Source organism: Delphinapterus leucas, chromosome 10 (assembly GCF_059928025.1).
Source record: "Delphinapterus leucas isolate spDelLeu-1000000601 "Yukka" chromosome 10, BTC_Dleu_Yukka2, whole genome shotgun sequence".
In the NCBI taxonomy this organism is placed as follows: domain Eukaryota; kingdom Metazoa; phylum Chordata; class Mammalia; order Artiodactyla; family Monodontidae; genus Delphinapterus; species Delphinapterus leucas.
This window is the reverse complement of record NC_143138.1, coordinates 42,987,237-43,004,497: the sequence shown is the minus strand read 5'-3', so window position 1 is coordinate 43,004,497 and position 17,261 is coordinate 42,987,237. Positions and strand designations below refer to the sequence as shown.

The 17,261-nt window shown below is 35.4% G+C and overlaps 1 protein-coding gene across 1 annotated transcript in view; it reads right to left on the bottom strand.

Moving 5' to 3' along the window:
• Positions 1-8,105: 8,105 nt before the first annotated feature.
• Positions 8,106-17,261, bottom strand: part of GFRAL (GDNF family receptor alpha like) — a 54,846-nt gene continuing 45,690 nt past the window's right edge. The window contains 4 exon segments of the mRNA XM_089919872.1: positions 8,106-8,156; positions 8,158-8,179; positions 10,577-10,646; positions 10,733-10,828. Of these exon segments, the coding sequence (XP_089775998.1) occupies positions 8,106-8,156; positions 8,158-8,179; positions 10,577-10,646; positions 10,733-10,828 (239 nt within the window).

The window sequence follows — 17,261 nt, the reverse complement described above, 5'->3', positions numbered from 1 at the left end:
CATAAGTACCTGAGAAATTATTTTTGAATGTTGTTGTGTAATCTATTAAGTACTAAATAGAACTCTTTTTAAATTTCATGAGGAAATTAAAAAAAAAAATTGTAAGCCTTCAAAAATGGTCAGCTTCAAGATATAAGTTTTCAATTCTGATAAAAAAATATTTCCATATCCCTGCCTGGTCATGAATAGTTATCTACAAGACTCCAAATGCCTGCCTTCTATTATATAGTATAAATTAATCATAATATATCTTAGTCAGTTTGGGCTGCTGCAACAAAGTACCATAGACTGGCTGACGTATAAAGAATAAAAATTTGTTTCTCACAGCTCTGGAGGTTGGGATTGTGAGATGTGAGTCCTGGCATGTTTGGATTCTGGTAAGAACCCTCTTCCAGGTTGCAATCTGCTGGCTTCTTGCCTTGTCTTCCCATGGGGGAAAGAAAGCTAGGGATCTCTCGGGGTCTCTTTTATAAGGGCACTAAACCCACTCATGAGGACTCCACCCTCATGACCTAAATGACCTCCCAAAGGCTCCACCTCCAAATACCATCACACTGGAGTTTAGGATTCCAGTATATGTGTTTGGGGGAGATACAACCATTCCGTTGAGAGTCAACCATTCTGTTGATAGTAAACTTGAAATGAATACATCTGCATGTTGCTTTCCTGTCAAATTCAGGATACCAAGTAATGAGAGTGCAAAGGGATGTGTTGCCAAAATGTTTAATGCTGCCTCAATTGATATTAATTATTATTTAGTCTAAGTCACCCCTACTTGACTTTCAGCCCTTGGCTGTCACGTCCAGGTCCACCACAAGAACTGGTATAAAATAGTGTCTAAAGTTAAGTTTAGGGTTAGGGTTAGAAGAATGCCTGTCTTAGAAAAATGCCAGGTTCCAAAGAATTATTTAAATAAATGCTACCTATTTTGATAGACTGTATTGTTATCGCCAAATATTCCCTGGGCCTCTCTGGAGGAAGATTATACTTCACTGACTCAGGCAGCCATATGACTTGTTTTGGCCAATGAAATGTGAGTGGAAATGTCAGGTATTATCCTTGATGGAACGTTTAAGACCCAACATGTACTTTGTTACAATCTCTAATTTACCTCTGGTAATAGTCTGGAGAAAAACTGCTTTGTCAGCCTGGACCTCCCCATTATGGCATCAGAGCTTCCCTGTATTGAGCTTTGTTATTGTAATCCATTGACATTTCATGATTGCTTGTTACTGTAGGATAACCCAGCCTATCCTGTTTACTACACTTATTACTAGGAGTATTATCATAAATAAAGTAGATAATGAAGGCAAATTCAAATATATATTAGAAAATAAAAATATCATAAAAGTTTGTATAACCAGGGGTACTTTAAACGTAAATCAGTTCCTAAGGGGAATCAAACTACTTCTAGTTCAGAAATCTCAACTATGCCCTGTGGACTTTAACAAAAATATTTTACATTTGACCAGCAAATTAAATCCAATGTGGGGAAATTGATTTGGGGGCTTCTCTGATTGACCTGTGGTGATGATAATTCCAGTGATCTACAAAACTATAACCTCCAAAGGCCTAATCTGAATAGACCTGCAAGCATTATCTCATAGGTGGTTTTATATTCGGGGTTCTCCCCTGTAATAGGCACCCTCTTGTCTTCTGCCTGCAACAGAGCAGAGATAATTCAGAAAATGGAAAAAGAGGGAAACAGGACCAATTTGTCAAATCGTCTGGCACCTTGTTCTCTTTTTTTCCCTTTTTCTCTTCTCATTTCCTCACATCACCTCATTTCTTTTCCTCTCATTTCCCTTGTCTTTATTTCCTCTCTAATAACTTTCGTTTTTAGTTGAAACATTGTATGTCTGTGATAGAAACATAATGGAAAATCTTAAGCCATCACATTTTTTTTTCATTTTCCTTGAATCATGATTCTCTACAGCTCCAAAACCAGTAAAGCAACAAGTATCCATTACTCCTGAAAAAGACTGTGTACAGTCTTAGAACAAAGGAGTCATTGTTCAGTTGGAGCTTAAAATCTAGCCTTTTCAAGTACTTAAAGGAACAATGGCATTGAAAGCCAGGCTTTGTGAAGAGAGTAGCATTTTCTAAGTTCTATTGATAAAACTGTCCTTGTATATATCATGATCCACCTCTGGTAAACTTGAGTCGTAAAGTTGCACTAAAAGATATAGCATAAAAAATATGGAGGACATAGGGCAAGAAAAGGCCACTTTAGATGGTGACCTTGGAGAGATGGAGGAGAGAGAAAGGCATAGGTGAGAGATTAAGCTTTGGGATCCTGCCCCAACTCCTTCCTAACCACCACTCCCCCCCTTACCCCGTCACCATCCCATCCCACCCATGGGGGATCTCACTGGGTGTTAGGGACCAGGGTAGAAATGAGGAACAATGTTTACACCCATATAAGTTTGGGGAAAATCCCAGCATAAGAGGCCTTACTTCTTTCCTCTCAGCAAAGTTGTACGTTAATTATATTGCCAAATCTGCGTGGCACTGGAACTCTAGTAGGACAGGAGCCATGACTGAAGGAAAGATTTGAAATTAGCTTCAACAAAATAGTGCATAATATAGCCATGTGCAAAGAAAGTAGATGGCCCTTTTGCTCCTCAGAGGAATGCAAGAATGCAGAGACCCTCTCTAGGGAGCCAGAAGAGGCCCAACCTAAGAGGAAGAAAGCTGCCATATATGGGAGGCTCAAAACTGAAAGCCTTGACAAGGAACCACGGTACCCAAAGTAGCAGGGTGGACCAGCCATCCTCAGCAGACTCTGCTGCAGTGTGACCAGAGACCAGACAGGACAGTCACTCACAGCAGACACCAGCAAAGATACAGGAGGCAGCACGCATATACCTAAGCATACGCTACGTTCATAAATATACCCTCTTGGAGAGGGAGAGGAGAGAAAAAGGTGAGATGTCCTCGAACTGGGAATTCAAAGTTAAAATAGCTGATTCATTTTCCAAGAGGGCCGAGTTCAGGTGAATAAGCATTTTGGTTACCTTTCTTGGCAACTTTAAGATATGTTTCTCATCATCAGGGGAATAGAGGCTTCTGAGACCAGACCATGAATAAATAAACGTAAATATCCATTACCGTTACATACATGCTATAATACGTTGTAAGGCAATAGTATAATGTTTGGATCCTTTCCTGTTTTTAAAGTTGCTTTGGTTACTCAGACCTCTTTCATATGTTCCTATGTGAGGGCAGTTACCAATTAAAATATTAGAGCTGCCACTATCGTAAATTTAGAGTCTTAATAACAAAGGATATCCCCAAGCAATATACTCTGAACAGCAGAGGATGAGAATGTGGCCTTATAAAATGGTATCCTGACAGATAAGAGGGACTATTTGTCTTCTTCAACCCCTAAAATATTTAGTTTATAATTTTTATTCTTTGTATACTTTTGCCTCCCAGTCACTCAAAGAAGATGAATAAGCTGAAATGCAACTGGCAGAAGCCAACTTCTCTAGGTGTTGCCTGTCCAAACATGGGTTGCATGCATTACATCAGACACCCACACTAACAATGTTCCCTTCATGCTTAGTCCATAGGTTTGGTAGTCCCATAACCAAAATCTGGCTATTCTTACCAATTTTCTGAATATTTATATAAAAATATAAGTTATTTGCTAATAGTTCTCTCTACTTTCTCTTTTTTCCTACTGAATGATTCAAAGACTCAAACATGTATTTTTGGACATGATTGGAAATCAAGATTAATTCTTTTTTTCCCCTAGCTTTATTGAGATATAATTGACATGAAACATTGGGTAAATTTAAGAAGTACAATGTGATGATTTGATTCAATTATATATTGAGAAATGATTGCCACACCAGGGTTAATTAACACCTTCATCGCCTCACATAATTACCATTTCTTCTGATCTACTCTCCTAACAACTTTCAAGTATAAAATATAGAATTGTTAACTACAGTCACCATGCTGTACATTATATGCCTAGAACTTATTCATCTTATAGCTGGAAGTTTGTACCCTTTGACCACCATCCCTCCATTTTGTCCAGACTCCAGCCCCTGGGAACCACCACACTACCCTCTGTTTCTATGAGTTCAGCTTTTTTTTGATTCCACATATCAGTGAGATCATGCAGAGTTTGTCTTTCTCTGTCTGACTTATTTCACTTAGCATAATGCCCTCAAGTTCCCTCCGTGTTGTTGCCAATGACAGGATTCTCCTTTTCTTATGGCTTAATAATATTCCTGTGTGTGTGTGTGTGTGTGTGTGTGTGTGTGTGTGTGTGTGTATCTTCTTTATCCATTCATCCATAGACGGACACTTAGGCTGTTTCCATATCTTGGTTACTGTGAATAATGCTGTAATGAACATGGGAGTGTGGATATGTCTTCATGATTCTGGTTTCATATCATTTGGGTATATACCCAGGAGTGGGACTGCTGAATCATATGGTAGATCTATTTTTAATTTTTTAGGAACCTCCATACTGTTCTCCATAGAGGCTGTACCAATTTACATTCCCACCAACAGTGCAGGAGGGTTCCCTTTTCTCCACACTCTCACCAACACTCACCTCTGTTCTTTTTGATGATGGCCATTCTCAGAAGTGTGAGGTGGTATCACCTTCGATGTCTAATTGTCTTCAGGCTGATGGCTTATGAGATAAGGAATGTACTTATGTTACTTTATAAGTTATTTCACTTGAAATGCATTTGTGAAAGAGAATGGGATGTGAAATGACTAAAAGCGTGGATCTAAATGTTCTTATGGGCGGTGCCTCTTTGTTAGCTATTTTACAGTATTCTGCAGCTAACTGATTTCTCCTTTCCTGAGGTTGTTTCCCTCCTGTCCTTTATGAAACTTGAAAAAATTAGAGGAAAGAAAGATGGCAGGAGTGGAGGGAGAAAATATGGAAAATGATTAATACCCGTGATGAAAAATTTACAGTATTTGTAAGACAGCCAGATGAATGTGTAAAATGATGTTTTGTTTTCTTTATTACCTAGTTGTACACTTGAAATAAGAACTACCATCATGGGTGGAATACACCTTATAATTTGTACAATGAACCATCCTCGTGAATTTCAATACTTCCGCCAATAATGCTGAGCACTCCCCCTTCTGCTCACTCCTCATCCTCACTCCTACACCCCCCTTTGCCCGCCCCCAGTTCTAACAAGTTTCAATACAAACATGAAATGCTAGACAACATATTCCCATCAACCTTTTCGCTCTTCCAAATACCTCAAAACTGATCTTCAAACATTGGAAGACTTCTACTATTGAGGTATCAGGGGCATTAACAAATTTTGTTTTCCTATTGAATACCTTTAAATTCTACTGTTTTAGTCCAGTTGCTTATTGTTCGCAGAGAATAATTTTGATGGCATGACCCCAAAAGAATAGGTGTCTCTGAAGCTTGCTCTTAGCAGAACATCTATAACTTCTGAATTTCCTCTTTGTGGAAATTCTGTTTCCCAACGTTTTTCTTCATAGCTTGTATCTCACCTTTACCTTCTAAGCATGACCCTTCTGTCCTGATGGTACACTTATTTGGCATCAGGGACCCCTGATGTTTTATTTTATTAATATCTGGAAACATTGTCTACTAATACATTGTCTACTAATACTAATCTGGGAAACATTTATTTAAACTTTCTAGTGCTACTGAGGCAGAGGTTCCCAACACAGATGAGTCCTCTGAAGTGCACCTCTGCTTGGATGGCAGTCCCCACAAAAAACCCAGGCAGTAGTGTTTACCTCATCACTCACTGGATCCTGTAACTTGACGGTCAGTAGTACAGCCTTCAAGTGTTTCCCCTGCCAACGAATGGATGATCTCCATGTTTCTGGAAAAAGATTCACTGGAAGATGAAATGTTCTTGCCTACACAAAGCAACCAATATTGTTTTCTACCAGACGAATTGTGTTCGTTAATGAATAGAAAAAGAATCCTGAATTGGTAGAACTTGAGCTCCTTGACAACCTGAGAAACACTGTTTTAGGTTTGGGCTCTTTAGTTCCAAAGAGCCCAATGAAAAATAGAACTTAAGCCCAAACTGTTCAGTTTATTTGTTTGAGGTCATGAGAGACATCATTTAATTTACAAAGGAGATAGTCTAGACTTTTGTAGCAGAAACTGTTGACTATCTACCCAAGATTCCTCTCCTGTTTATCCTTGCTAAGTAGAACTCTGATTTTACTTGGAAATTCACCCTTTCTTCAGGTGATTCAGGGACTAGACTATCAATTATGGCAATTTGAATTCCTATATTTCCATGTCTTCTTATAAAGTCTGACTTGTGCCAGTCATTCATTGACTATGAAAGGGTGGAAAAGAAAAATTTGAGTCCTGGGAGGTATCACTGAACTGCTAAGTCAACCGACCCTTGAGATGTTCTGCTTTGGACCTCTTGATATACGAAATATTATGTATTCCTTTTCAGTTAAGACATTTTAGTACAGGTAAAAGCATCTAATTACTAGACATGTTATCTAGGTTGATACAGATGGTACAACAGAGAGGAATATTTAAAACAGGTATTTCCTGGTTGTTTGTGTACAAAAATGACACAATTACAGCTGGGATAAGTGATTGGCAGTAGAGTTTAGGAATTAAGATAAAAGATTCTAAAATCTGCTATATCTGTGTTCAATTACTAATTTTTATATTGACTAGTGTGAGACTTTGAGAAATTGCTTAATCTCTTTAACTATTAGTTATTACTTCACACTCCATCCCCCCCTTTTCTGCTCAACACAAACATATTTCTAAAAGCAACTTGACTTTGTTCCTCTGTTTTCTAGGGAACAGTTCTTTTCCTAGGCATTAGCATGTCTGCAATAAATGGCAGTGACTTGGAAATGGAAAGACCTACATTCTCTTCACATAACTAAGAGAATTAGCAGCCACTGGAATATGGAGAGCTCCTTGAGGGAGCTTTGTGATTCACCAAGTTATTCTTCCCTGTTTGAAAAGATAAAGGATGGCTTTTCCATTACTCCAAGTAAACATAGCCATATGTTAACTTTAAATTTGATTTAATGTAGACAATTTGATCTGAAGTATAGTGAAGAGCAATAGATCTGATACCAACAGGTAGAAAATGTTTGACCTTTAATTGTAAATATGTCACTAAATATATGTTCCTGTTCTTGAATATTTGAGTCTCTGTGTCACTACAGATAAAACTAACTCATGTGTGTTCTTAGAAATGGGTATAATGTGATTGCAGAGAGTTAAAAAGCACATATGTATCAACAACTTAACAAACATCTTTTCCACAATTTTCTATTCACACTTATATTCTGATGTCAAATCAGGCCAAAAGTAACATTATAGTAACAATATATAAAATAACAATTATCATGTTACTTTATTATTGCAGAAGTTCATAATAATTAGCATAGGAAAAAATTAAATTTACAAATGAAATATATCATTGAAATGCACATGGATTTTTTGGCCAGTGTAGTTGCTTTACATCTTTATGAACATGACATAAAAACATCAAGTTAACAAAGTACAGTTCAATAGTATTCAAATTACAAAAATCCAAAGATATCACTTCCGATTTTTAAGACTAATCATCTAATCAAATATATTTAGAAACTTAAAGTTAATGCTAATTATGTAGTTGATGATTTGGAAATGGATATACAAATGACACATATACTGGTTATTTTTATTAGCAGTTTCCTTTTGGCAAGTTAATAGGTATTTATAAAACTGATCAGAAAATACTCTGCTAACTATAAAATGCTATATTTTGATACAACAAATTATTCTTATATGGACTCAAATTTACTATGAAACAAACCACGCAGAGTGTAGCTTAGAATAACACTATTTTTTGCCTTCAAGGGTAATTCTGTAATTCTATACTAGTGTCCAAAGATACCACTGTAAATTTATACTTGAATTTTTCCTAAGAAAAAACAAATCTAACATCATTCCAATTATTATACCTTACATGAACATACTTAATGATCCAGTATCATTAAATCCATCCTAACATTTTCTTTGTTGACAATGGATAGGATATTCCGCTGACTGGCTACAAAGACTTGCTTTAAAGAAAGTGATTGTTAATTATTCGTGACTCTCAATGAATCATGAGTCCTCCAGGTATTTGGATTGGTGAAGGGTCTCTTGTTTTGACTTGATATTCTGTAGGTTCTATATAAAAGTAAAAGTAAAAGTTAACAGTATGCTATTCTAAGGATTTAAAAAATGTGTCTGTGCTTATTTTTTGGTTGGATTCTATGCCTGGAGGGGAAGATAATTAAGTTTTTGAATGTAAAGTTTCAAAAGTAGAATATTCTATGGTCTTTCTAACTATCATGCACTTAACTATGATCTCCAAGTAACCATTTTCAAAAAGAAAAATAGTCTTTTTTCTCAAATATTTAAACTTTAATCATTGGTTTTGCTGCAAATTTCTTTGAAGATTTAGGGCTGTTTTAATGTAGCATAACATGGAGCAAATGCAAAATCCTTCATCTTTACTGCAGAAGGTATTCACATGGATTAGACTTGCCCACCAGGTGAGTGGAAAGCAGCCTGCTTTATGAAGAAGGTATTATTGATCTCCAATGTGAAGTAACACAGGTTTTGTTGTTACTGATGCTTCTGTTTTGTTTTGTTCCTTCTTTCCATGATGGCTTTTACTTTTGTCATTTCTTAACCCTGGGTCTGGATCTTTCAGATTACATGTAAGGATCAAATTCAAATTGCGTGGAAAATAATTGATAACTAAATGTAATATAATAATAATGGTATAATATAATTATAATACATTACAATATGATATTATAACTAATAAAAATATTATAATATATAATATGAATGATTTACTTTTAAATACATATTAGAGTCAATTCAAGATTTTTGCCTATAACACTCCTATTGTCATCCAGTAAAGAAATATATCTTTCTCTGCGGGCAAGAAAGGAGGTTAAATAACAGCTGATATATAGGAAATTTTGAGTAGCCATATAGGCCTCATCTACCTGGGGCACAACAGTAATCTGTAAAAAAACCAAGGTGGCAGATGTGAACTTTATACATTAAGTGAGTGACTAAAAAATAAAGATTGAAAACCTTTAAGATTTTTGCTAAGCTAGAAAGTTTTTGGTGCTTCTCTCAAACAATACCTCTGTGATGGAATATCTAGGCAGGCCCAGTAACTGAACCATGCTCGCAAATATTTTAAACCAAATAAAGGAACGTTTAATAAATTCCAAATGCTCTTTTTCCCCCTTGAAACTGACTCTTATTTGTTGGCCTTTAAACTATATCTTGGAACTCAAAGAATATCTTTTCATACAAATACAATTTTAAGGCCTTGGAGAGAAGCAGTGTGTTTGGTATTGATATTGGTCAGCATTAAATTAAACAGTTAGAGGAGCTGGGTCCAACAAGGGAATATGTTTAGCTGGGATTACTTTTAAAAATAAGTAAGTTTGAATGTCTGTAGACAGGGCACACACTCATCACGTGCCCAACTCCTTGGTACCACCATACACCTTCCCCACTAAATCTTGCACTTGATCTGTCTGGTCATCAAAGCCTTGGAGTCTGAGGAACCATATGTGTAGAAGCATCATCAAGTTTACTGACTCTTCTTCTCTGAGAGTCATGAGATCAGAGAAATGTCCACCACCTCTGCTGCCCTCAGGCCTAATCTTACTGATAAGTATATTTTATGTGTATGTATATAATATATATGTATATATACACTTAATATATATATTTCTTCATTAACATTTATGATACTCAAATTATACCTCTTTGATGGAATATTTGTATTCCATTTTGTATACATTTGTATCATGAATAAGCAAATGAACAGCATTGATATTTAAATATGAGGGTTTTTTAAAAATTAAAACTAAGCAACTGAACACCACTTTATATCTATTTGTAAGTGTTATATAAGTAGAAATATTTTAAACCCTAGACATGTAGGAATCTAGAAGTTGATGTTTCTCTAACCTGAGGTCTCACATTCACAATGAAGGCAGCCAAGGAAACAGAAGATTTGGAAAGAGTGAATTAACATCAAGCAATAGTAATACGTCTTTCTAAGGATACCCAGTGAGGCCTCATTACATGTCTCATTTAATAACTACATGGTAAAATATGAATAAAGCTCATTAGCATATAAGAAATTAGAGTGAAGAGTAAATTTTCAGTTAAGTATAAAGTGTATGAAGTACACAGCAGGTCCATTATATGAGCTGATTAATCCTGTAAGTGATCTGATTAAGGAATGCAGCAAAGTTCAATCTGGATTTTATAGGAAAACCAGGGGAATGATTGGGAGCCATTTCATTGGGAGAACAATGCATATGTGCTTATAAAATGCAACATGAAAGAATCCCTGTGATCACATTTACCTTACGTATGAAGACAGAGTAACGTTTTCATGTGCCCATCCCACATTAAGAATGGTTTCCTAAGTCTTAATGGAGAAGCTTTCCTTCTCGGCCCTGGTAAGCTCTGCCATAGTGAAATTGCTTTCACAGGGCTGGCCCCTTTCTAGCCCTTCCCTTCTGGCTTGCATCCAGTTACCTCAGTTTGACCATCACCAAGAGGAGAATTCCACAGGTGACTGCCATGCACATGACAGCATAGATGACTTCTAGAAACAAAAGATTTTTTTTAATTACTAGATTTTTAGAGAGAATAAATACTAAAAATATTTTAGAGGATGGATTTTTCACTGACCATTGAAGGGGGAATGAAATCCGCTGAGAGTTATTTCCTTTGCATGTTTTCCTTTATGCAATGCAATGCCTTTGACATTATGCAGTGTCAGATAATCTGAAAGAAAATAATGAAAATGAGATAAAAGTATTTAAAAGTCATGCATTATCTTTATCCTGTGGGTTGTAATTTGCTTTGTATTATAAGGCAACAATTTTTATTTCTATGATATTATCTTAATAAGATATGATAGATTTGTGTGAAACGGGGAGTACTTTTATTCAATTTTAACAGCTTTTTTTTCACCCTTTAATCAAATAATTTCATAATAGAAGTTGTGTGGTTGTTTTTCTTCTTTTTTTTTTCCCCCAAACCATGACTAGGAAAATGATTACATTTTATAAGACAGCTCATTGTACCTTATACATAGACTAGGAAAAAAAAAAAGCACAGTAATTTAAGGCTACCCATTGTGATACAGAAAAAGAGTCCTTCTTTACAAGAGTGATTGTTTGAATGTGCTTTTAACAATATCTCATTTCCCTAAGACCCACAGTATTTATGAATTCTTAAAGTACGTAAGGGAGACTCCCTAAACAAATCACACTGTTTGCCTCTCTACCTAGACACTTCAATATCCGGTTTTGTTATTTCCCCTATTCTGTCTCCCTTTTTTAGCCCCTTCACTTTCTATTGCTTTTACCTATTTTTGCCTTACCGAAGGGATCCTCCATTCTGTGGCCCTTGTCTTCTCGACCATGTTTTTCTAAACACATTTCCACCCTCACATCACAACTCATAAGACAAGAAGATGTAATCCGTAGACTTAACTGATAGAACTATTTTAGTTGACTTTATTGATAACTTTGAAGTGAAATCATCCCTAGTTTTGATTCAAGTCAATACATATATGAATGCCAAACATACCAATAACACAATAATCAATTTCTTTGATGATAATTGGTTCAGGTGGGCTTTGAGACTTAAAAAAAGGGGGTGGGGAACAGACAAAGCCTCCACTTGAGAGAGCCTTTGCTGTCTTTTATAGATGTTTCATGCATTTTGAGACCTGGAAGTCTAAGTCTGAGTGGATAGTTTTTTGTGGAAGTGAGTGTATCAAATAGCAGGGTATTGCATCCAATGACAAGAGTGACAGGAGGCTCTGAACAGGAAAGGAGATGAGAAGGTATATTACCAACAGCTCCATTCAGCCTCTCTCCACCCAGGGCTGATGTTGTCAGAAGCCAGCTCCTTGGAAGTCAAGGTTTGAGATCTGTGCTGAGACTAATTGGTAGAAAGCACAGGAGCCAGACTGTTTCAGATCAGTAATAAAACTCTCAGGGTGGGTCCAGGAGAAGCAGCCCAATACAAGAGCTAGAAAAGTAACTGAGGATTTTGTCACTGAAAACTTATTCTCAAGGAGTCTGACCTCCAACACAGTTAAGACATTTTTAGTTCAAGATTGTTTTAATCCCCAACTCATATATCAGATTATCCTATATTTATAAAAGTCTGACCTTCTTGGGAAGTGAAAAATCAACCTCTTCTGAATGTAAAAACAATAGAGGTAGAGGTCATGATTTTTTTTTCACTTTTGTGGTTATGAAATAATTCTGTTATTCACCAGAAAGTTGGAATGGAAAAATCGAGCTATTTCAAATAATACCATTTTTATAACAGTGGTCCTTTTTGGGGGAAGAATTAATTTCAATCAAATTAAGCATACAGATTTTTAGTGAAGTAAGTGATCATAATCAAATCTTACATTTAAATAAATTGGAATATTAAGAATAAATTATTTTGTTTCTTTTTAAATTTTATGGCATTTTGTGATATTTTAGGCAGATTCATTACCTAAATGTAAATGTATATAATGTACACTGGCTGATTATTCAGTACATCTTGCCTAGTTAGGTATTACAATTCATCTTTGTGTAAGAAAAAAGGTATGATTTTGATTAATTAGGCTATCTTTTAGATATATAACTGCCTAAAGTAATTGTTAAACATTCACCTAGCAAGGCATAGAAAGAATTGTCTCATTCACTAAATTTCACTCACATGGAACTCATTAACAAAGTTATAATAGATCAATGACAGAAATGCTAGCTAATGATCCCAGTGAAAATTTTAATGTGACTAGCAGTCACTCCACAATCTTAAATATTGCACCCTAGGAGGATACCAAATATCAGTTAGAGAGATTAATGTTACAGAAGGTTTCTTGGCTACTGAAGCCCATTGGAGATTCTTTCCCACCTTTTATAAACAGTGAGATTTACTGTGTTTTATAACCATGAAATTAAAGTCGGCAGAGTTAATAATCAACCTCAGTCCCACACCATCTGCTATATTTATAGATAAACACTGTCAGTGACTTGTTTATCTTAACTCCTACCCTAGAGGAATTAAACATTATTATGAACTATATCGTAAAATCCCTGTACATTTGACAGGAAATCAAGATTAATTTCAACCTTACAGTAAGAACAAATTTATATAGTATTCTCCCCAAATGAGCTTCAGAGATGGGATCATTTCTCCTTTTTCCTTCCAAAAGCCTTGTACAGCAGTGGCTGAGAGCTGATGCAGACCAAACCTCTACTTTGTATAATTTATATGAAGTGGTAAATGCATTGCAAAAAATGTGGTAAATCAGACACAAAGTAATGATTTAAAAATAAGTGTCAGAATTCGTGAAACAGAAATTAAACTTAGCACAAACTGCAAATCTGTAAACCTTCAATTAAAATTTAAATAAAGCATAATCTAGAAGAGTCTCATTGGAGGAAAAATTTGATGAAAATGAACATTTTCATAGAACAGTTTTTAAAATATATTCTTGTAGCTGTCTTTTTTTAATGGAAGTATAATTGATTTACAATGTTGTGTTAGTTTCAAGTGTACAGCAAAGTGATTCAGTTTTTTATATATATATATTCTTTTTCAGATTCTTTTCCATTATAGGTTATTAAAAGATATTAAATATAGTTCCCTGTGCTATACAGTAGGTCCTTGTTGGTTATCTATTTTATATATAATAGTGTGTATATGTTAATTCCAAAATCCTGATTTACCCCCGTTAATGCATCTCATGGCATAGTTAAAATTCTATTGTCTTCTTTCTAAGTTTAAATAAAAGAGCATCAATACCATGGCAACATCTTAGTGAGAATGAAAATTCAAGGATGATCTTCTTGGGTATCCCAGGGTCGGTTTTATTCATAATTTTGTCAATAATGTCTCATCTGAAGGTATGTAAATTAGAGGTGAGTTTTGAATTGTTTCACCTAATGATCAGCATTGAGATTTCATGTATCATGGACTCTTTTGATCATCAGTGTATGAAAACGTCCTGCTGAAGTGGATCTAAGGAGCATTGCTTCTGGGAAGAAGGGAAAACATATCAGCATCTACAAGTTTGAAAAACCAATACTTTAGTAATACGATAAATCAAGGTGTAGACAACTAACATGGATATAACATCATTTTTACTAAAATGTATGTAGTAAAAACTAAACCAACTAAATGATATGCTTTCCCTAAACAGTCATAGTATGCATCAATGAGGCATATTCTTTTATTTAGTTCACAAACTTCAAAGAAGATAAAAGCATGTCTTAGGTTTATTTTCTTCCACTGTGGCTAAACACACTGTGGTTGCCAGGGGCTGGGGGGAAGCGGACACTTAGGAGTTATTAGTCAACAGGTATAAAGTTTCAGTGATGCAAGACGAATGAGTCTAGGAATCTACTGTACACCATAGTGCCTATCATTAGCAATACTGAATTATACGCTTACAATTTTTCTGAGAAGGTAGATCTTAGGTTAAGTGCTCAAATTATTACTAAACGCAAGTTTGTGTGCCCAACACACAGTGAGCCCAAACAAACTGAAACAACAGAGTTTGGAGCAGAGAAAGTTTTATTGCAGGGCCCAGCAAGGAAAACGGGTGGCTCATACTCAAATTACCCTGAACTCCCTGCAGGGCTCCAGAAAAGCATTTTAAAGGCCAGGGGAGGGGAGGGGTTGCAGGGTATGTGATCAGCTCATGCACAATTCTCTGATTGGTTGATACTGAGGTAACTGGGAAGTTAACATTATCAACCCTTAGGCATCAGAAGTTTCAGGCTACATGCTCATGATCATCAAGTAGTTAATTTCTTCCATTTGGTCGTGGTTTAAGCATCTGAAAAACTCAGGAAATGTGCATCAGATGCTAGGAGCTAAAACAGAGGGTATGGGGGAGGGGTCTGTCCCAGGAAAGCCCCATAGGGTCCTGATCATTTACATTATCACACAAAATAATAATAGAGGATGGCAGGGAATCTTTGGAGGTGATGGATATGCTTATGGTATAGATTGTGGTGATGGTTTCACGGTGTATACTTATCTTCAAACTCATCAAGCTGCATGCATTAAATATGTACAGCTTTCTGTATATCAAAAACAAAAACAAAACAAAACCAAAAAGCATGTAAATGAATAAGTATACCTTCAAGAATATTTGCCTAGATCTTTTGTCATGAGCCAAAAGCTCAGTGTTAGTAAATGACTGCGTTGACAAGCCTGGTAACCACTCTTTTATCTGTGGTTGAATGACAGTGGTGTTCACATGTCTAATGGATTTGCTTGGTGATTATGGTGAGTTTCAACTGCACTACTAAAATATTTCAAATGTTCTATGTTTTTCTTAATAGTTTCTGCAAATAATGAAATAGTCACTGAGATGGCAATTGGAATGCAAATTATACTGTTTCTGAAAACTAACACTAGATTTTATCAATATAGTATTATTGTGTTAGAAGGCCATGTTTTGAAGCTTGAAAGTAAGAGAAAAATCTGTCATCTGTAGTTTTGGGCTCATACAAAATAGATCTAAAGATATAGATCAAAAATAGGAATAGAATATTTGTGGTTAGGGTATATATCTGTAAATACGCGAGTGTGTATGTAGGGTAGAATTACAAAATTGGATGGGACTTCTTAGATTATTTTAGTCAAAATTTCAGTGCAGTGTTCCATTCTGCCTCATTCTGGACTGTCATCACCATTCCAGGAATGAGCCGTTTAATACTTTTTGCCCTTCTATTACTATTGAAGGTCAGTTCGAATTAAAATAGGAAGTAGCATTCTAGGCTGTTCTTTTATCCACTCAAGATGATAAATCTACTTTCCTTTGTTGGTATCACTGCCTAGCTCTCTGGCTGCTACATGTATATGTGTGTTTGTGGGGAGAGAGATAGAGAGAGAGAGAGAGAGAGGTCTCACTCTCACTAGACCACACAGAGCAATGCTTTCCAAACATTAATATGAATCTTCTGTTTATCTTAAAATGCCAATTTTGATTCAGTAGGTCTGGGATAATGCAGAGATTCTGAATCTCTTAAAGCTTCCTAGGTGATGATGATGATGCTGGCAGAATATATGTATTCATATATATGTACACAGAATGGCAGAGAGAGATGCATGTATGTACTCATGTAACATACAAAATGCTTTACTTCCATGTATATGGTGCTTAATACTTTACAAGGCACTTTGACAAACGCTGTTTAAATTTTATAACAACTAGCCACATAGGAATTATTAGCTCAACTTAAAGAAACTCAGACTCAGAATAGCTGTCTTGTCCAAGATCACAGAGTTGATAAATAGTGAAGATGTAATTTGGAGCAAAATTTTCTACCAAATATATATTTTTAAAAATGTCGTGGAGACCACAAAAGCATGTAAAGCATTTTCAGGTTTTTCTAATGTGGCAGCCATATGGATTAGGAAATAGATTTGAAAAATAATAGGGACCAGTTGAATTTGATAGTGTTGTACAATAAGAAGCATTTAGTAGTATTATCTGATCACAAATCTCCATGATTATATATATAATATACATATATATAATTTTCTGTTGATGAAAATCACAATAGAAGACATAAAATCTAATAACTAAAGCATCTGAAATGCCTCACGTATACCTGTAGGATTTTTCAACTTGCACACACCTCTGAAATATGTTCATCATTTTCAATTTCAGATCAAATAAATCAACCACTTTAACTTTGATATTTAACAGAAATATTTTAAAAAATGAATGCCGCAATTTTCAAGGTGATATCTTAGACTATGATATCAATATGAGTATTTTCCGTTTTTACAGACGTAGAGTTAGGGCCGTATGTAAAGCTTTCCAGAGTATTCACCAGGCAAAGGGCATACAAAGAATAATACACAAAACAGCAGTGTAACTATTTTTTGTTGTTGCTGTAATGTATGTCTACATCAATATAACCTGAGTCTCAGATGAAAAATATGAAGTAATCCCATGGTTTAAATCTGCTTATATCTGGAATGAGTTCAATAGACAAAAATGTGTTCCCAAAATTGAACAGTAATTTTTACTGTGAATTACATTCTAGGAGATCTTGAATTTTTACCTTGAATTATATAGGAAGTCTTGTAATAAGAAAAATGTAAGCTAAGAATGGGAATAATCTACACTATATTTTATTAATTTTAAAAGTTTATGTTTTCATGTCTGGAGGTTTTTAAC